Source organism: Manacus vitellinus, unplaced genomic scaffold (assembly GCF_001715985.3).
Source record: "Manacus vitellinus isolate BGI_N305 unplaced genomic scaffold, ASM171598v3 scaffold_7_pilon, whole genome shotgun sequence".
Classification (NCBI taxonomy): domain Eukaryota; kingdom Metazoa; phylum Chordata; class Aves; order Passeriformes; family Pipridae; genus Manacus; species Manacus vitellinus.
Genome location: NW_021940813.1, coordinates 21,100,329 through 21,122,091, shown reverse-complemented (window position 1 = coordinate 21,122,091; position 21,763 = coordinate 21,100,329). Strand labels below are relative to the sequence as shown.

At 39.7% G+C, this 21,763-nt stretch overlaps 1 protein-coding gene across 1 annotated transcript in view; it reads left to right on the top strand.

Annotated features, from left to right (window-relative positions):
* Positions 1-200: 200 nt before the first annotated feature.
* The window catches only part of COL4A1 (collagen type IV alpha 1 chain), an 85,018-nt gene continuing 63,455 nt past the window's right edge, over positions 201-21,763 (top strand). The window contains exons 1-2 of the mRNA XM_018083943.1: positions 201-206; positions 8,853-8,903. Of these exons, the coding sequence (XP_017939432.1) occupies positions 201-206; positions 8,853-8,903 (57 nt within the window). The remainder of the gene's footprint in view (positions 207-8,852; positions 8,904-21,763) is intronic.

The window sequence follows — 21,763 nt, the reverse complement described above, 5'->3', positions numbered from 1 at the left end:
TTTGAAAAGGTTGAGACTCCTTTTACAAGAAAAGACAACTTCACACGTTTTACTCAACAAATCGTTTGGACAGTTCTGATAAATTTATGCAATAAAAATTGCATACATTCTGGTAGAACTTGCTACTCCTTAAGCACTCTATCTTACAGAAAGCTCCAGGAAGGGTTTTAATGACAAGTTGTATATACCTGCAATACGCTATGGAGGTCAGTGGGGTCTTCCGTTAAGGTTTTCCTTGTAGAAGCTGCAAAATTTGCCAAATCTTCTTGGTGATGTCAGGCTGGGCTGCGTATTGTGGATGTTCATGCTGTGCAGGTACAGCCACAGCTTTAGGGGGTGATTGCGGCACTGATCTGTCTGCGCTGAGCAACTGGTGCCAGTGTGTGGTTTGTGCAGAGCCCTTGTTGCAGGTGCTGTGTAACCACATAAAGCTGCATCGTTTCCTAAGTTGTGCAAATTCAGACTTGGAGAAAACCAAAGAGTAAGGAACTGGTGATGGGGAGTAGAGGACTAAGAAGGAGAAAGTGGACACCATTCCTGCAGCGTATGTGACATGGAGGCAGGAGGCCTCCCGGGCAAGGCCTTGCCTGGAGTGGTTGTGTTACCTGCAAGTGCACACAGCCTCCTCCGCTGGTGATGGGTCACACTGTCAGAGGGTGTTGTAAGGAAATTAGCAGCTGCATCAGTGAAGATGCTCAGAGCCACCCAGACAAAAGTCATGCTCAGGTGGTATGAATTCAGGACACAGCAGTCTGTGCCTGTACTAGAATATGTGTCACCTGGGTTTCTTATCTGAGCTCAAAGCTAGAAGTCCAGTTAATCTTCTTGTGCTTTTCTCACATTCTTTGGTGTGCATCCCCACTAAGAGGACTTTGCTTCTCCGTTTATTTAGTCTACTCAAGAATGGCAGAGGCCAAAGCCTCCAGCTTCCCAGCACTGTGTTGTTTTAAAGCTGTTACTTTTAAATGTATTTGTTTATGTTGATGTTTATGTTTGTCAGCTAACGGAAGGGAAAGCACTACTCATGGATATGCTGTAAACATTTGCAAAACAGCTTCACCGATTTCCTGTGTATCTCTCTTGAGGCATCTCCTTTGCTTTCAGGTTTATGAAAATGCCTTGAGGGGGGGGCTGAGGCACAGGAGGGCTGTGTCTCCCCTGCAGACTCGCTCTTTCACTGCACTCCCTGATATAACCGTGGCTTGCTGGGGCCAGGCAAGTGCTGGTTATTAAAGGAAAGACTTAGTGATGGCTGTGGACAGTGTGGCAAAGAGATGGCCACTTCATGAGGACCCAGAACCATCCCCACAGCCACAGGGACAGTCCTGGGCCCTTCGCGGCCCATGGTGGCCCAGCTCTGGAAGTGGTTGCCACCATGGCAGCCATCTCTTCCCGCATTGCCCAATGCTGCTTAGAGAGGGCCACTGCCTGTGAGAGGAAGGAAAGAGGGAGTCCACCTGGGCAGTTCCCTCTCATCCCGGTCATGCCTTTGGGTTGGCGAAACATTGGGAGATGGAGGGTGGCTAGGGAGTGCTGCATTGTCTGCTGGGCTGGTGGCCACCGCTGCCTCTTCCTCAACCTCTGCCTAGTTTTGGTGGTATTGCATTTTGCCTGCCTGCTGGTGCTGTTTTGGAACAGGCTTTCAACAACACTGAGCACCCATACTCAAACTTATTATATATACCACCTGTGCTTGTGAAAATGGGGTTGTGCACTGAGCAGTAAAGGCACAGGGACCAGAGAAGCTCCAAGACATTTCTAGAAAGCAGTGAAGCCCTGCGCATGTGGGCTTACTGCAGGGATGGCAAGGAGACTGTCATCTGTCCCCCTGGTGCCACCAGAGTCAGAGGCAGCAGTTACAGGACAGCATTGTAATGACACTCTTTCCATCTTGCCAGGTTATGGCTGGATCCCGTCTTGTACCTCTAGAAGGTCCTGAAAGTGGTTGCGTGGATCCATCCCATAAGTCAGCAAGAAAAACAAAGTTGTATGATTTGTTACAGAGTCCACAGTCTCTCTGTTTCATAAATAAGACAGAAGTTTGATGTTTGGTTAGCCTTCCACTTGTATGCCCCTAGTGATTGCTAATGCCAGTTTTGCAAAACAGCCAAGTTTAGGGCATTTGGGTCTGTGCCATGTGGGACAAGGAGCACTTTCCTTTGTGCACTCCAGAGTAGTTGTATATGAGGCAAGTGGTTAAGCTCTAAAATGGCCATGGGGGTTCTGCAACAGGATTTTCTGTCCTCCCTGCAGATTTTTCAAATTAACAAGATGAGGAATGGGAGCTTCTTGCTTGTATCACCTGGCTCCAGTTTGCCCATCACAAAGTGGAAGAGCACAGGGTGGATTGTTAGCAATGATTACCATAATCAAATTTAGAAAGGGTCATGCCCTTTGAAATGTATTCCTGAAAGTGCTTGTCACTGGATGTTAGAAAGCCCTGGAATATGCTCTAGTCCTCAGCTGTCAGTGAAGTAACACCAATGACTGCAACACCAGAGGATCCTAGTGGAACCTGGAATTTTTTTCACTTCTTTGAAGATAAAACTGAAAGTGGAGTTCTTAAATAGGAAAACAGTACAAAACCTACTGGATCAATACTGACTTGGTAAATACAGTCATCTCTGTTTGCTGGAAGCTAAACGGTGTCTGACAGTCTGTGGAAATAAACCTGCTAGTAGATAATGGTCATGGGAGGCTTTATATTTTTATGATAATGCTATGAGTTTGTATTCACAAACTAGTTATTTGCTTTGAGCTGTGCAGAACTGAGTGCTATAATGTGATATTCTGAAAATTTCTCTAAGTAAGCAAATACCTTGATTGTTTCCAGAGCTTCCTGTAAAAGAATGTAGTTAGAGGAAACAGTTGCTTTAAATGTCATTTTTGTCCAAATATGGAACAACAGAAATAACTATATTTCCTGTGAACTAACTGGAAGCCCCCTGGATTTGCATTACTTTGTGAAAATGATGTTCACATCACCAACGGGAAAGTCATGTTCACAGAGCAGCTTTCAGGGAATTCCCATGACCCTACCTCCAGGATAGACCCTTGGGGAATTTGGAAAAGAATGTAAAAAATGAGATCCCAACAACAAAACATTTCAGCTGCAACAGTTTGATATTCTTTTGACTCAGAAGACATGACTCTTTTTTAACATATTTTAAGTGAAGTACTTCCAACTGATGCTAATTTGCAAAGTAAATATTTCCTGAAATAATTAATATTAAACATTTAAAAATTTACTAATATTCCCTTGAGTGACTAAAGTACACTGGAGATTTCAGATAAGAATCTGTGGTCTGTCTGCAATTTTTGTATGAACATCCTGCATGATTCTGATAATACAAAAACCAACAACAAAACAGCCCTCCCCCCAGCCAAACAAAGAAACCCTGCCAAAAATATATAAACAGCCCACTCATGTTCCAGTAGCCATAATGATTTTTTTTCCAATTGCATTTTAGAGTTTTTCTTAAAATCAGCTGGTATTCTGAAAATTGTGCAAGGCTTTTAAATAAAACCAGAGTTGAATTGTTGTGATTCGTTCAAAATTCATCCGGCATAGTGATACTTCAGACAATGACTTTTAATTCCTTTCAGATATTAATGAATATGTTAATTTGGGAATCTAAACTTAAAAGTTTTCCTGAAACTAATAGGGATACTTAATTCATGCACTGTCATACAAATAATCATGAAGTTCCACAGTTTTCCACTGTGTAGGGTTTTCCAGGAGATTTTTCATCTGGTCTAAAGCAATCCCTAGAAGACATATTAGAAGAGTGGCTCTGCATTGACAGAGAAATGAGTGGGGACTACTGCTTCCTTCTGTCCTACTCATGTACATCAACCTACAAGCAAAGAAGGAAGGTCTTCAGGAAAATGAGTATTTTAATTCTTCTTATCCATTCAAGGTTTACTGAGCCTTTGGAGATTTTTGGGTTGCACTTACTTCCATTACTTAAATATAGGCGTCTGGTGCCTTTTGAAATATTTACATAGACTGAGCAGATATGACCAGGGACTCAGGGGAGAACGGTGCTGTTCCACAGGACATCTGGAATGGCACTGTTTGCTGTCCTCTGTGAAGACTAGATCTACAGAAAATTGAAAAGACGCGACCAGGAACTTTAAATAGCTACTGCATGACAGAAACTTCCAGTCATTGCTGATGAGAGCTGAACTTCAATTGGTGACGTAGAGGGTGAAAGCTGTAAAACCAATAAACCTTCCCTTGGTTTGGGGAATTCCCTTAATAGTCATAACTGAAGTCTCCCCATGATTTGCTGGGAAAAAAAGGAAAAAAGGGACATGAAGATAGGCTGCCAACTGTTTTGTTTTGCTTTTTTTTTCTAATGGGGAGAAAAAGAACTTAGGAGAGGAGTAAAGACTGGAGCTTGCTGACATTATAAAATAATAAAATGTTCCCTTTTGTTCGTTATTTATCTGTCTGTAGAGATCTGAAATTAATGGGTTTACAAATGAAATGAGAACTGTGCTCAATTTCTGGTCTTTGCTTTAAGTCCTGAAAATATAGCAATGGCAGATGTTTCTTTTCCTGAGCCATTTTAAGAGTTGAAGTTCAAATCATCAGTCCAGGAAAACTGGCTTTGTGTCAAGTCCTACAAGGGAGTATAACTAAATTTTGCTAATTTGCTAGTACAATCTGTATTTTTTGTTATCCTCTTTGTCCTAAGTAAGTAAATCAGAAGTTTTAGCAACATGATTTTTTTTCAAAGGTATTAATGGACTGCAAAATCAATTAACAAAAATATTAAGGTTTACTGGAATATAGCAGTGATTTCCTCTAGTGGTACTCTGCACACAAAAGAGCAGTTCAGCTCATTCAATAGTTCATCTAAAGGATGAAGACAAGAATAGTAATACAGCCAGGGAGCTATTTTGACATTCAGTAAAGAGAAGAAAATATGAGGGGAATGCAAGATAAGTGTCTTGCAGTTGGCATCACCTCCCTATTTCTGTATTTGGTGGGATGTGAAACGTGAAGATGTTATTGATCCAACTCTCGTGTCAGCTACATGAGTTGTATGTACATGTACTTAGGAAGAAGTGTGGTGTCTGCTACATAGGGATAAATCTCCCTTGGCCTTCCTGCTTTCCCCGTTAAGACTAGGTTAGCATAAGACCAGAAAGGAGTTGATGTTGTGGAGGTTCAGACACTGTCAAACAGCCATCCTATTGGCATTGCCATTCTTGTGTTTCAGCTTGAAACTGGTATTGGAATTCAGCTCAAATTGGGATTTGAACTAAAGCAATGTAGAGTGGGAAATCTACACTGTTTAATTACAAAGCATAATCAGTTAAGCATTACATCTAACCAGAAAATGTAATTTTAAAATTAATGAATCATGAGATGAAATAATTATGATTATTTTTACCTTTTTAAGCATTTTAGCTATGAATTAGGAAAATCAGAGAATTTTGATATCTCTGCTAATTTCGCCATTCACCTGTTCACAGGATTTTCTGTTTTGAAAGACAATGTATTTTGGGTAGGAGAAGTGACTACCTTCCCTGGAATGAGATTTTTAACATGAACAGGGTTAAGTAAACAGTGAGAATTTAATTAAATTTCTACCTTCCGTGAGTGCTTTGCAGGGTACAGTGTGAACTCAGTTGATACCTATGCAATTAGCCTACGCTGGTGGCTAGCTTAGCAACTGAAACTCAGTAAGCAGAGTCTGAGGTGATGTTGTGGGAAAGGGAATTACATTTTGTCTTGAGAAATGCACTTCTGTAAGAGAGTGGAACATCCAAGAACTGACTTGGCCTTTGTATTTTTTTGGACATGTCTGTAGCCTCCAGAAATGGTGCATTTCCAAATATGGCAGTCGTCTCCCTCCTAGGCTGCTCATCTGGCTGTTTGCATCGTTCCTGTGCAAGTTCCAAGCACTACTCCTCAAATGCCAGGAAAGTAGCTGGACGTGGAAAAACAGTGCAAAACGCAACAAGTCTGTAGTTAAGATCTGACAGATGTCTTACAGGCTGCATTGCAGACCAGAGTTTGTTCCATCTGCTGCATAGAATTTTAGCAGCCTTCTCAGTTCTGTCACTAACAGGGCTTAAGGCTTCTAAGGCTCTGTAGGTGGTCATAGAAGTTAGAGGTCTGGACTGGGATGCCCCTTCATTAGCAGAAATTTTTTTGAACTATACATTAATATGATAGTAAATAAATTGCTGTCTTTTATGTATACAGTTTGCATGTAGCACATCTGTATGTGTGGTGTTGAAGGAACATAATCTTTTTATGGTTTAATACTGATTTGCTATGATGATTCACTAAGCTTATCAGTTGCAGACAGTCTGGGAGAATGAAATGAAACGGAAATGCTTGTCAAAAAATGAAGCAATCTGTATCACTAAAATGAGCTTCTGTTTCTGGGCGGACTGATATTTTGTGGGAGGAGTAAGATAAAATTAATGTCTTCAAATGTTATATGAGAAGCTGGCCTGTGGTGCCAGGAAGCTGTGGCTATTTGAAAACTGTGAGCATACCATGCAAAATAGGTGAGGTACCTGCTGCAGTGCACTGGGCCAAAATCTTTGGATTAGCCTGTAACTGGCTCCTAGACAAGGGGTAAAGAATTTGCCTTTTCATCCACCACTCCCCCCCAGCAGATTATTGCCCAGTACTGTTCCATGTCTGTTTTTGCACTTGGAGGACAGCAGTGATTGTTTCAAGCTCCATGCAGTTTCTGGGGAAGGTATTGTTTTGCAAATGATGTCTGGGAGATATGGCAAAGTTATTTCTCTCTATTTGTCTCATTATCTCTAGTCATGTATAGTGAGAAATTATTAACTGGATTGTTCATGCCATGAGACTGATTTAAAACCATAAAAGTTTAGGAATAAGCAATAATTTGCATGGTTTCAGTTTAATTGTCTTGTGATGATTCCTGTACTTGCTTTAACCATCTTCCTTTCTCCCAGTGTCTCATTACTTAAGTGCCCTTTTGACCTCCTCAGATTGACCTTTGATCCATAAGCTTTTTCCAGTCTGGCCCTCTCATCTTCTCAGAGGACCAGGAGGAAAAAGCTCATACTTCTTCCTAGTATAGGCAGAATGTTATCACATCCCTCAGATTCTAAATACATTTTAGTAGTTGAGGATAATGCTATCCAGTAGTGACTGTCATCGTTGGCCAACCTCCCATCCATCTGCAAATGTTTCAGTCAGTGATAGTAAGAGATGATGCTATTGTAAAATAAAGGCAGCGTTTTGTAGAGGAGATGTCCTGCTCTGGCAAATTAGACTGCAGCACTTGCTCCTTCTTACCTTCCTCGCCCATGGTTATTCTAATCTTAAGCTTAAGAAACAGGAAAAATTGAATATAATGCAGTCATTTTTATGAGGATAAAAAGAGACTCAAAAACACAAGCCCATTCTTCTGGCCATGCTAAATTTAAGAACAAAACCCTGCTTAAATAACAACATACTTTTTTCCTAAAACAGTGCATGTTAAATAACAGGCTGAAGGAAATATGCGGGGATTAACTTCAAAACAGATGTTTACAATGAGTCAGTGATGTATTTTAATTACATTCCCAGATGCAATTAAAACAGACTTCTTCTGAATATAGGGGATGTGTTGATAAAACTGATAACATTCTGCATGATGCTGGAGGAGGAAGTATGAGCTGCAAGCATGCGTCCTCCAGCTGTGATCTCATCAGGTCTGAAAAACTAAGAAGGGTCACACCAGGTCACTTCTTGTAATGGGAGACCCAATGTTTTTCCAGGCATAACCATGTACTGCAAGGAGTAGCCGATTATTCTGTGGGTGGCACTTTTCCCTCCTGATCCTTACTGAAGCTGCACTGCAGCATGTGTTGATGTTGTTTTCAGGTCCAATTCTCTTTTTGCATAGTATGATAAATATTCATTCTAATCAGTGTTAATTCTCATCTTTCTGTGAATTTATAATATAATATGGTAAAATGCTATAATAATGTAAGAAAAAGTTGTTATTATATTTTCTTTATGTTGATATAGAGAAAGTTTGACTTCAAAAAACAAATTCAGTGGATCTGCATATACAAAAAAAAGGATATCAATAAAAGCAACAAATTTTTCAGGAGCTGATACTTTAATAGTATCAATAATTTATTGATAGATACATTAATATATATAAGCCTTTAATAATTTTATTTCTCTTTAATGCTTTACTTTAAAATAAAAGGTATTTACCAAGTAAAAATGTTATTGTATTATTTAACTTTCTTGAGGAATACTTACTAATCTTATGGGGGGCTTTCCAAATTCAAAATGGATTAGGTATATTTTCTCTTGGTTGCCCAGAAGTACTGAGATCATAGTAGACTGTGGAGCCCCCAGGTGTAAAGGGACAGGTGCCCAGTATCTGTGCTGAGATATGGCTCTGGGGAGGTGCCATCCTTGACTGCTTGCGAATAATGGCTTAAAGAGGCTGTCGAAGGATCTCCTGTGCACTGGTGGAATATTCACTGATACAAACATTTTGCTTCTTTTCCTCTTTGTTTCTGAGGGGCATGATAACAGTAAAATCAATAGACTGCTAAGTTGCTTACTACTTGCTTCAAGACTATGAGGGGGAAAAGTAGGGAGTAGTCTAGATGCACTTAAGTGCACAGAAGTACTTTGGTAGCACAAATCTGCTGTTGGATTTTACTTGTGCATCAGTTAATCTGACTTCTCTCATGTTACCATATGTGCTTAAGCAAACATTCCCCATGCTGACCAACCTTGCAAGTCAGTGTGGTACTTCTGACATCGCTGGCTCGTTGCGATATGTTCTGCCTGTCACCCAGTTCAGACATTTAATTCTCAATTTCTCTTTTATTTTCAGGGTTGTTCCGGTTGTGGAAAATGTGACTGCAGTGGAGTAAAAGGGCAAAAGGTAAGTGAGCTGTCTCCATTTTTCTTGCTTATTTCAACCACAGGGTGTGTAACCTACCTGGAGTCAGGTGAACCATTGCTTTTGGTGAAGACTTGCACTCCAGGCAGTGTTGCCAAGGCCAGGCCACGTGCTCTTCAATGGGGTTCCCAAAAAGCAGGCAGCTCGATGTCTGCAGAGAGCAGGAGAGGCCAGGGGTGGGAAGCAGTCAGTTGCCTTCACTGCAGGTTGAAGTCCCTAGCCCAGTGCTTGGCTATGCCTTCCCTCCTCCCCCATCGAGTGGGATGCTAACCCATCACTCTCACCTTTCCTAAGCCTCATCTCCAGTCTTTTCAGTTGGTAGCAGGCTTCACATCCTGAGCGCCTCTGGAATTGAGGCAAGCAGCTCAGTTCAGAAATGCTCCTCTCAGCATGCTGTGCTGGGACCTGGTGGTCCAGCAGACTGTCTTTCTTCTAGACAGGCATTAAATGTAAAAAATCAGGATGAAAAACTACTCTAAGTTGAAACAAGAGTGAGGGCAGATGATTGCTCTCCAGGAAGGCTGTGATGCATCATAATCAACATAGCCTGACCAGGGTTAGCCCTGGGAGGCAATGACTTATAATAGGAAGAAGTAGAGTAATAATAAACTTAAATACAGAAGAGTGTTGCAGGTCAAGGAAAAAAAAAAAGGTCAAGAAAAAAAATAGTATTTAAAACTTTTTGAAAGAATCTTGCAAATGAGTTTTAAAGTTCCCATTCAGTTATCCAAACATTTTGTGTATGAAACATAAAAGGCTCTTCAAAGCCTTCTTTTAAAGCAGTAACAGTGAAAAAAAATTATAGTGTATTTAAGCATTCCATGAATTCCCCCTCTAAATTACTTACTTTTGTAAATATTGCAGACATTCAATCACTCTCCTTATCTCTTCCAATTTTGTTGTAGAGATTTTAATCTACAGTGTGTTCTGTTGTGCATGCACATATGCTGTGTATCTACCATTATAAATGAGTGTAAACCAAAGTTTTGTCATCCTGTGATTGCTGTGGGTACATTTTTGAGGTAAGTTGTTTAGGTCACCAAAGGAATGCTTAGAAAAGGTGGGGGGTTTGTTTGTTTTTTGTTCTGGAGGGTTGTTTTGTTCTTTGAAATAAATAGGCAGCTGGTGTTCTACATTGTCTCAGATGCAATAGCTGCATGTTTATGGATGAGAGGTTTAGAAATGTTTGTTGGTGGCTTTTCTTTGGTGTTTTCCAGACCTAAGAATGTAAATTGCTTAATTGGAGACCCAAGCAAGATCATTTTCTTTGTAACAGAACATAGATTAATTTGTGACACAGATGAAAAGTGTTGACGTTCAAAACATCTTTTAGATGGAGTCTCCTTTTTTTTTAATAACCTAATAACTGTTTAATAGAAGTCAACTATATATTAAAAACAAATACAAGAAAGACTTGGGAAAGCTTCAAAACTCTGAATTTATTCCTTGATATCTTGATCTTATTTTTCAGTAACAAGTACAAATGAGTCATTGTAGAATGAAAGAGACATGTTATAACTCTCTTGTTGAAAGACGTTAGTTTTCAGTTCATAGAGTATGCCAGCATCTTGTAACAAGATCATTTTAAAAAGTGATAGCTTGGGGAAATAAATAGCATTAAACCTTATGCTTCATTTATTTCCAGCTGCAGTTCTGTCTCTTTGCTAGAGTTCTTGCTGGCATTTTTCATTTCCATAGTCCAGAGTCTTAAAATGTTCTCTTTTAAAAGAAATAGATGCTTGTCTGATATGCTAGAATCCCAAACTACCTCACATTAATGTAGACTATTTAAAAATGTAGAAGAGATAAAAATATCCATAGGAACCGAAATCATAGTAAATTCCAAATCCCATGCAAAGTTGTCCAGCATGTCAGTGTACTCTACTCTTCCTAATGAGTTCCTCACAAACTTCCTTGACTTTAAGCAGGAATGCAGTGAAGTATTTACATCATTTTAGACTGTGTAGGAAATGCAGTTGTTGACATTAGAGACATCAAGACAGGTGAATGAATAGTTACACCTGTAAAACAGTAGTCAAGAAAGGCATTTTAAGGTATTTTGGAATGCATTTAACATGGAACTTGATTCAGATCAATACTTGCTCATTATGTGAACACCTTGAGGCTTTCAAATGTGTACTCAGGATTTTGAAGAGAAAATCTTTTAGTTAAAAACATCTTCCCGCTGCCCTTGTTTCAGCCTAGAGTAGTTTCTCATCCTGATTCTTCACATTTAATGCCTGTCTAGAATAAGGACAGCCTACCACCATGTCCCAAGCCTGAAGACAGAAGGAGATGGTGAGGGAAAGTAAGAGGAGCATCCTTCCTGCTTGCCTCTGTAATATTTCTAGAATTGGTCTTTCCAACCATTCTGTTTGGATTTGAAACATGTCTCTGCTAAACATGGTTCCCATTAACACACACATCAGTAGCAGTACCTGTTACCTCAGAAATCTTCGTGAATGTTGCTTATTCAGAGAACAGATTAGAGAGACTGACCCTCGCCAAGATCCAGGCTAGGAGAAGGCTGCCAAGCCCAGCTCTTGTGGTACCCCAGGAGACCACATTAGAGAACATCTGCTCTCCATTTCTCACGTAGCCACTTGTGTGGGAAGCACATATCCACTCTGCCCTGCACCATCCACAGCCAACATGTTGCCTATACTGGAAACCCTTTTGATCTGGCTTCCATGTCATGCAAAAGTGCACAGACACTGAAGGGCCTTTTCCAATCCACCCACACCAATTTACTGCCATGGGAGCTTCGGGAGCTGCGGAAGTGGGTGCTGAGTTTACCCTTTAATGCCTTAAGTATTAACATCTGGAGAGATATTTCCTACCGTAGTGTGGGAAGAAGTTCCAGACCCTATAGTTTAGTGGGGTTTCATTAAAATTCGTTTGGCCAAATAATCATATTAATGATCTCACCAGAAAAATCGCTGAAAATGGTCTTTGACTTAAAAGCTGTAAAGTGCCCAAGAAATATTACCCAACAGCATTTCAGACATGGAAGAGTAAATTACATTGGCATATTTTTTCTCTCACTTGAAAATATTTTCATCAATATGATGGCCATATTTAGAGTACATTTAATATATTCTCTCATCAGACTGTTTCCATGAAAATTGCATCTCTGTGGTAAACTCCTTTAACATGACTCATACTTTATCAAAGGCTTATAATTGACAAAGTCTAAGGGTTTTCATCCCTTTCAGAAAATTTCAGAAAGTGAGCATAATTGCAACAGATGGCCCTTATCCCATAAAGCCTTTATTATTGCACTAAACATCAGGCTGTTGTTTTAAGCTATATAATGTCAAGTATCACATAATTGCCAAACAGAAGGTGCAGAAATATTAGAAAAGCATAATATTGCTAAAATAATAAATAATACCTTACTGTTTTCTATTAGATTAGCCTAAAACATCTTCATTTGTTGCCTCTTATGCTTTTTATTTGATTTTCTGCATAATAACTTGACTGTTCTCTTGAGCCTCGCTGAAGTGAGATCTGTTTAAACTGATTAGAGTTTTGAATGCTTGCCTACATTTTATTGAGCTACTCTGAAGTAGACTGAAGCTGTGTTTTCTCTTTTATGCCTACCTAGATTTTGAGAACAATTTCAAGCAGCTGTGGAGATAAGAACTGCCTAGCCATTAGTGTGTGTAGAAAAAGCATCTTAAGCATTTCATTACCATTTAGAACAAAGACTGTACAGAGATGAGTGAAATTCTCCATGAACTGACTTTTTCCAAGAATGTTCATTCTCTCATTCATGACCATTTGCACTCCTTTTACTCTGTATCAGAAACATGTATAAGTGGAACCTTGCTGTAGTAATACAGAATGATTAATCTTCTCAGACTTATTAGTTAGAATGCATTGAAGTATAAATCATCACTCTTTAGTATAAATATTTTATGATGATTTCACTGTCTCAGCATTACCCATTGAAAGTCGAAGTCACAAGAATATCAAACATGCTTTCATAATTGAGCATGAAGTATTGCAAATTAAAAAAAAATCTTTGCTAGGATGCTCTGAAAGAAAATAGAAAAGAAGAATAGAATTAGCTCTAAATGAAACTGCTGCTTTTGACCTTTTGTTTGTTTGTTAGTTTGAGAGGTAAAAAACTTGAGCAAGTAATTTTATCTTGGCTTATTTTTGCTTGCCTAATTCTGAGACTGTATTATATGTACATAAAAATTACTTCTCCATTTCCCTGATGAGTGCATCATTCCTGTGTGGATTGACCATGCCACACAAGTACACAAACTGGCTTTGCTTGAGGTATTTTGGGTCTGGAAGCCAGGTAGCTCTGACTTGGACTGACAGTCAGTGGGACATCTCTGGAGTTCCCTGTCAACAGGACCAGTGACCAGTATTTTCTCTCCTGCACACTACAGTCTTAAAAATCACTCATCGTTTTGTTGTCTGCAGGGGATTGTGCTTCTCCTGTGTAATGAAAAGTTGACTGTTGCAGTGGACTGTGTCCACTTTTTTTTAAGGTTTACCAGATTGGGAGGACCTTTAAGAGTCTTCCTGTCATTTTAGGTATCAAAAGGTAGAGCAAAAATATTTGTGATATTGATGATTTAACACAATATAAAACCTCTTGTTGGAGAGAAGCCCCGGCAGTCAGTGGGAAGATCACTATTAAGTACTTCTGAGTTTTCTTGAAGATATAGCAGAGGGCAACAAATCAATTCCTTTAGTGGAGCAAATCAATAATCACCAGATCTATGGTTTTCATAGTCAACTTTTATTAGACTTTTTTTTAAATCAAAATTTTTTTGTTAACGCTTTTCATCGACTCTACTTGGTTTTAGTAAATACAGCTCAGTGTTTCTATTCTGTTGGAACTTACTTGGGGTACAGCACCTATTTATACCTGAGTTGTAAAGAGTTTGAGCTGAGGACCCTAAGGAAACCACAACTAAATAATATACCCTGGAGACAGCCATAACGTTGGCAAGAGAGGTGACAGGCAATATAGGAGATAAGAATGGGTTTGCAGTTCTGAAAGGGGTAATAGATAACATTAAATCATCTATGGAAAAGGCTAATAGATAACATGAAGTCATCTAACCATTCCTGAAAGGGCAGAATCAGAAGACAGTAATAAAATAAGCGAAGATATTGATCAGCTGCAGATCTGATGTTCTGCAGGGAAACTTGTGATTCATAAATATTTTTGAAAATCAGGACATTGTCACAATGTTTTTGTCAATTCTGCAGTGACAGTAGTATATTTTTATTGATTTGCCCTTCACTCAGAGAAAAACAATCCTTTTAATTCAAATCAGGGAAAAAGAACACCCATGTTTCATAAAGAGAGCTGCTTGAAAAGAACAAAATGTCAAATGACTAAATAATATTGAGTTCTACTGTTTCCCAACTGTCAGACTATACTGCTAAGTGTCATCTGAAACCATCAGCTTTTCTTAGTTTAAAATAGTCATAGGAACCATTTGTCCCATTTATCTCTGGCAAAATTTTCTATGATATTTTTTTGTACTCAAGTACAGTGGGTATCTTTGATTAACACAAACTAGTAGATTACACTGATAAGTTTTTCTTTAGGGAAAGAGGGCTATAAAAGCAGATATCGCAGTAGTACTGTGTGATGGGGCATACTCATATTTGGTTTTCAGAGCTGACTTTTGAAGGTTTTCACAAAGTAGTATTTCAGTTGGCATAATGTGACCTTTTAAGCAGCTCTTGCTAGATGCATATCTTTGCTTGCAAAGGTGTTGGCGTAATGAGCTCAGACATTTCTTCATGAAATAAAACAAGCTCACATGGCTTGATTTTACATTTATACAACTGCTGTTAGTGTATGTTTTCATTATGGTTTCTCAAAGAATTAGAGGACCTTAGTTTGATCTGAAGTATGTGAGCCTCCAATGAAGTCAGTAAAGTTTCCCAAATGAGAGATCACAGTAAGATAAGAAAAGACATGTATAAGATCTCTACTTCTCTGAAATCTTCATGATCGGGAATTGGAGCCACCCAGTGCCTGTGCAATACCCATGCATAGCTTGGAATCTTCCCAAATTTAAAATTATGTCCATGCAAGCAGAGTCACACCTGCAGTATCTACCAACTACATAATGATTACCTTTCAGGTAAGTACAACACCTGAAAAAGGGCTACAGAACAGTAAGTTAATTGAATTATAGATAACACACCAAAGAAAGTTGAATTAGATTATGAAAAAAAATATTAATATTCACTAATAGATAAAATACTTTCCTATACAGTCTATAACAACAGACATAAAGCAAAATTAACATAGCACCAAGGGAAAAGAAACTTAGACTTCTGCCTCGAAAATCATATTTCTCTCCCTTAGAATATTTAAGAGTGACTAGAATGGCAAAACCTACCCATAAACTTTGTGGCTCTTAAAGAAAGCATGTGACAGCCTCCACTGAAGTTCAGCTGGAACATTTTAAATGTATTGATATGCCAACAAAAATAATTCTCACCAAGGCTTGTGTCAAAGGTCAGTGTGCACAGTGTACTGAGTTGAGTGAGTGAGTGAGCACAGTCACCAACATCAAATGGGATGTCCTCTCACTCTTTTCTCACTGACTGTAAACAACTGCAACAAAGGCGTTTCATGGCTAGTTAGCAGAATACTAAAAGCCTTGAGGGAGTTTGGTAGGTTTGCTCATCTGCCAAGCAAAGAGCGAAAGGTGATGCAGAACTGTAAAAGAAATGGGTTTAAATGATGGTGATGGAGGGGAGAGACTCTAGTACAGAGGGGCAGTCTAAAATGCCCTCTGGCTCCAGTGTCAGGAGATAGGTGAGAGAAAGGGAGGAATATCAAAGGCTTGCATAGCGGAGCAGTGAACAGAGAAGCCAGTGCTGCCTCCATCTGTATGCAGCATTTTTAACAGGATTTGTGAGTTAAGGATGTGACTGCAAAACCTCAACTCAATCTTCATTTCTGTCTGAAAGTGTGGAGAGAGAAGCTGGAAATCCAGTTAGGACACATTCAGCCTCATGAAACTCCTCCAAAGGGATCTCTTCAGGAAGTTCTGGGTATTAAATGCAGTGAATTTATATCAGTGCCAAGGCAAGAGAACTGAGTGACAGTTTCCCTCAGCAAAACAAAGGAAAAGATAGTGTTTATGAAAGGGCAACTCTAGAGTATAAATTTTAGATAGCAAAACTGCCTTTGCCCCCCACCTCTCACTGGGCTCCATCAGCTTTCAAGAAGAGCAGGGGAGATTGGGGCCCGAGGGAAGGGCTGTGCCATGGGGCTGGCACTGTCCTATGACCCTGGCTGTGTCACTTCCCCTCAGGGTCCTCTGGGTGGCAGTCATACATCACGGATTTAATTTATTCTTTATTCTGACAAGCTGACAAGCCCCTTTCACCTGACCTTGTCCTTTTTTTCTTTTCTTTCTTTCTTTTTTTTTTTTTTTTGGTCAGAAAGAGAACCTTAAAGTCACTAGCTAAGCAACAGACCAAATTCCGGTTGGCATTCCCTGACAATGATACTGATATCCTGTACAATGTCAAAATAAGGAAGATACTTGTTTTCATTATTATTAATGATTATTACATCTTTGTTAACTTTAATGATTTAGGCTGAGCAACCCTGGAGGTACTGCAAAAGTATATATTGTAGTGTCTGTTTTACAGTGGATCTGGTTGAGACGAGGCATTAGAGATTAAAGTAAAGAAGTGGTGACTTACACTTTTGAGGCACAATGTTATCTGCCTTGTGGTATTTACATGATTAAAAGTCAGAAGCCAGAATATTTCTTCTAACTTTTGTGGAAATGTATTTTACTCCTATGGAACTTTCAAAATGTTTAAAACTTCAGAACTGCCATTTCCAACTAACCCAAAAAAGCATCTAGACTAGCACTGTCTCAAATAGTACTGTCTGTCATGTACCCTCCAAGATATGAGCTACTTCATTATGAGAACTTTATTGCAGTCTGTACTGTCTAGGTCCAGCTGCCCATGTTTTTACTATTTATGGAAGAGATTATTTTCTGTAAATATGTCTATGACAAACCTTTGGCAAGAGAATAAAACTTGCATGTAACGTCACATTTCATTCCAGGTCTAGGATCTGAACAAAAATAAATTAAAAACCCCTGAAAAGTTTAAGACTCTTTTTTTTTCCTTCTGTTTCATCTTTATATGTGAACCTTTAAACAATGCCAAATGCAAACAAATGCTAAATAATTTTCATTAATGAAGAAGGAAGGGTGTGGAGCATTTTTACCCCTTATATTATTGGACCTTCAGCCCTGGAAGTGATTTAACACAATGTGCAATAAAACAAAGGAAGAGTTACTCAGACCTAATGTGTTCAACAGATGATTAGAAGGGGTGGGAAATATAGCACCCTTTTGATTCAACCTGTCTCCAGGTGATAGAATTTCCTTTTTTTTTTTTTTTTTACAGTTCAAACACATTTGTCCTTCAGATGTCCTCTTCCCTCATAGTTCTTTGAGGTTCTTCTAACTGAAGGGAAGAGGCTCCTTGACCCATGTCTGATAAAAGATAAAAAAACTAAAAAAAAAGAAATAAAATTGGAGAACCTCATATGTACTTTTATAAAAATATTTGTGTGACTTCTTCCTGAAATATCATGAGCTCTGTGTTGTTCTGTTGGGTTTTTTTTTTTCAAAAATCAGGAAAAATTTAAAATAAAGACAATTAACCACATACTTTGGTGTTAAACTACCAAGCTTTGAGCAGGCAGACTTCCGTAGTTGAAAATGAAGTTTCCTTGCTGTCTATTGACTTCTCTCTGGTTTTGCATTCCTGTCCTTCATATATCAACCCCACAATCATGCTATGAACAAATACGTTCCCCTGAGCATCCTAGCTACTTATGGATCTCTAACATTTATCTGCACTGCATGGAAATATCACACAAAACATATATCAACCAAAGACACATGAATGTAAGGAAATATTGAGAGCCTAAAGTAAGAGTGTACATGGCTCAAGAAGTCCAAAAAAGTGAAATTTGGGCAACTGCACTGAAAAAACTGATGACCACATTTAGAAATTGAGGAATAACTATGGGGTGAGCAAGAAGAGGAATTACATGAAGAAGACTTGTTAAATTATGTAGGGAGGGGCTGTTATTTACAGCTGGTTTTACTGAAATTGTATGACGATAGGCAACCAATTTCTTGACACCAATTAAATGGAGCCATGATTGGCTTTTGAATGTTAATTTTACTTCACTCAGCTTATTTTACCTCTTATTCAGCTTCTTAATGTCTTTTAGACACACTATATATCCACCCACTTGAACACCAAATAAGCACATAGATGCTGATATGTAGGGAAAAGGATAATCAAAGATTGTTATTTCTATTTTTATATTCCTGGGAAGCACTTAGCAGCTTCCTGAGGAATGTTCTGTGCAGCCATGAGGTTCCACAGAAATATGCTTTCTGCCTAAGCATTCTTTTGTATTTAGGAGGCAGAGGCCCAGGCTCAGTCCCTGAACCTTAAACTTGAATAGCCTTCTAACTAAATGCTTATATCGATAGTGGAGGTTTATACCCCCACTACTGGAGGTTTGGGCTCCTCTTGTATCAAGCTCCACAGGCTCCCCAGTGTTGTAAATTCATGATGCTTGGGAAAGGGTACTTTCACAGTAGGAAGAGTAATTCTGTCAAGGAGTGAAAAACCAGAGATGAAAGAGGTGCTATCATTTGGTGGTCAGGGCACAGCCTTTGCCCCTTTGTATATGAACCTGTATGGCACTGGCTTTTGCACCATAAGTAGGTGCTTTTCAGTGTTCACCCCTCAAAATGCAGCCTGAGAGCTCATTTAACTGTGGGACTGAGGGAGTCCCATTGGTGGAACTCACTGGGGAGGGAGCAAAGTGAGAAGGAGATGGCAGAACAAGCAAAAGAGATCATGAGTAGAGAGTGCTCTTCCCCAGCAGCTGTTGGGGTGTCTTGTTGTCGTTGTACGTGTCTGTGTATAAAATAAAGCAGCCGTGGTAGTGCTTGAAGTTGTGCAGGGGACTCATCCAGCCCACAGCCAGCCTGACTGGGGAGCTGTGCAGGTGATGTGAAACTGTCATGGCCACTCCTTCTGTTGGTCCTGCCAAAAATGCTGAACTCATGTTTCCATGTGAGTGAGCTCTTTCAGATGCTTCCTGGCAGTGCAAGAATCCAGATTTTGCTGACTCTCCCCCCTCTCCCCCCTCTAGACCTCTCTTCCATTCTAAATAGTATCAGGGACTCAGCCTCAAAACTTTTGGGTGAGCCAAAATCTTTACAGAGCTCCTACACAGATTCTTTGCATGTCTTCGGAGTTATGTTTCTGTAATTAATTACTTGTTACTTGTGTGGCTCCAGAGTTGTATAGCTATAGTACAGATAGATTCTGCTGAAGAATGTGCAGTGGGAATTTTGTAATGTTAAACATCCTCAGTGCATTTGAGGACACATGTCCTGTGAGCATATAGTAATAATTCTGTTTGACTGATATCTACTTCACACATTCAATAAAATACTGAAAATGGTAAGTGCAGCTGAGGACAAACAGATGATATTTATTGTACATGTTTATTTTATTCCTGAAATATATTCAGGGCCGGTGCTCCCTCTGGTGGTTAAAAAGACTCTTTCGATAAAGAATTGGATAATCCTCATCTCTCTGTCTTCACTAATGCAGCACTGAGCCAATTACAATTCTCTAACACATGTTTAAAAGAGTGTGGAGAGAACACTGTGACTTGAGAGTATTAGCTTGCACAATAGTGTTTCCTACCATGCAGTATAATTACTAGTCTAACACCTTGGAGCCGATTCACTTAAGTTACATCAGCTGAAGGAACAAATACAGAGCCTGTATTTATTTCTCAGGTGGCTTGGGATAGTCTGGGTAGAAACCATGTAGTAGATTTCAAGGCTGTTGTCCATTGCTGTGGATTTTACGAGGTCACGCTGAAGCATCAAGGTGTGATGAACGTTTTGAATGGCAGGGTTTCCTGTTAGTAGTCAGGCACTATTTCTCTCTATTTGGAAACTGCATCCTCAGTTTTTGTCTTGAAACTGTTACATTTCTTTGCCAAACATATCCTTGGTGGAATTTCAGTTCAATGAACGTTAACTTTTAGGAACAGGAAAGCATATGTGTTTGTGATAGGAATTCTGAGCTTGTAACATATTGGAGTCAGCAGCAACACTGGTCAGAAGACAGCCCTCTGGCAAGGCCAAGTTTCCCTTGCAGTGAAGGCACAGCTGAGGAGCTGTGGTGGATGAACTCCAGCAAACCCCACTGTGCTCGTGTGAGAAACTGCTTTCACTGCCTTTCCACCCTGTGTCCTGCATTGCTGTGTCCTCCTCACCCTGGTTTTGGCAGCCGCCTGGCCACCTGATGAGCTCCTCAGCTCACAGAGGCCAGAGTAAGCTCACTCGCTAAAGCAAAGTGAGTAAATTTAGTGAGCTGAACTGGAGTGGTGGAGCCTGAGGGAATCATACCAGCTGGTGTAAAGAAGGATGAGGTGGCACCATCCCTTTAAAAGAAGGAGAAGAAAAGGCACCTTTGCTGGGTAAATCAGCTTAGTTGCCTTATGACATCTTTCCACAAGACTGAGTTTTATGCCTTTTCAGCTGAAGGGCAGACGTGTCTGTCCTGCTGTCTCAGCTGCAGGGTGATCACTGGCAGAAGCAAATGTTAAGGAATCAAGCATCATTCAAATGGCTTTGGGAAGATCCGCAATTGTTGTTCACCATGTGCCTGTGTCTCTGGAGAGGGTGAGAACATAGTTTTACAGACCTAGACACCCTGTGAGCCTGCACTTTTGGAAGCAGTTGATTTATATCCATGTTACCAGTCTCTCAAGTCTAAAATCTCCCAGTCCAGCAGTCCCTAGACAAAGTAATAGGGGAAATAATTTATAATGGGGTGGTGATTGTTTCCTCCCCCTCAGCACTTGATATATTACAGCTGAATCTTCTGAAACTACTTAATTCATGTGATTCTCTTGCTTAGCAATCTGCAACTATTCCATGTGTCAAACAGCATTAAATGGCTTATTTAGAAGAGTAGGTGCTAGAGAAAATACCAGCCCATGCAGTTAAGCTCTCAACAGGTTCCCATCTGTTTATAAGTCCATTTAATTTTAATTTTAACTACCTAGTGCAAAGGCATTTCACAAAAGCTGAACTAACACAGGCATCTTGCTTATTAAATGAGCGGAGTGGTGACTGAGCACTTGCTATCTTTTTACGTAGCACCTCCACATTTTCAGCAGCTGAGTGTCAGAATATTAATTTTTGTGAGCTGAGTAATGAATTCTCCTTTGTGCCTTCTGACAGTTTGCATTGAATCAGCAGAGGTACAGATGACTTGCTTACATCTGTTTTAGTTTTTGAGTCTCATGAATTGATTTGTAAGATGCAGAAGCTCTTTCAGTGTTACTTGCCAAGACTTTGCAGCTGTGAATGTTGGAACTTGAACAATACATAGCCCTTGCAGTTAGAGTCTCATGCTCTTCATGCATCACAGCTACAAATCTCAGTGCTGAGCAAAAAATAAGTGGGGTGGCAGTGGTGACCTAGTGCTTGCCAATTTATGTAGTGTGGGTGCAGCATAAATGTAGCTCAAACACTAGCTGTTGGGCTGTTTGGCTGGAACACTGAGTGAAGAAAGAAACCAGAAAGACAAGCTGGGAAAGGATGCTGCTCAAGTATTTCTGTGCAATGCAAGACATCTTCAGGACATGCTTATGTCTATATTGCACAGCATAATAAGTGACAGGTTCATCAGAGCCTGAAGTTCCAAATAAACCACTTTTGGTAGGAAAGCAGTAGTACAAATGTTGCTACCTCAGT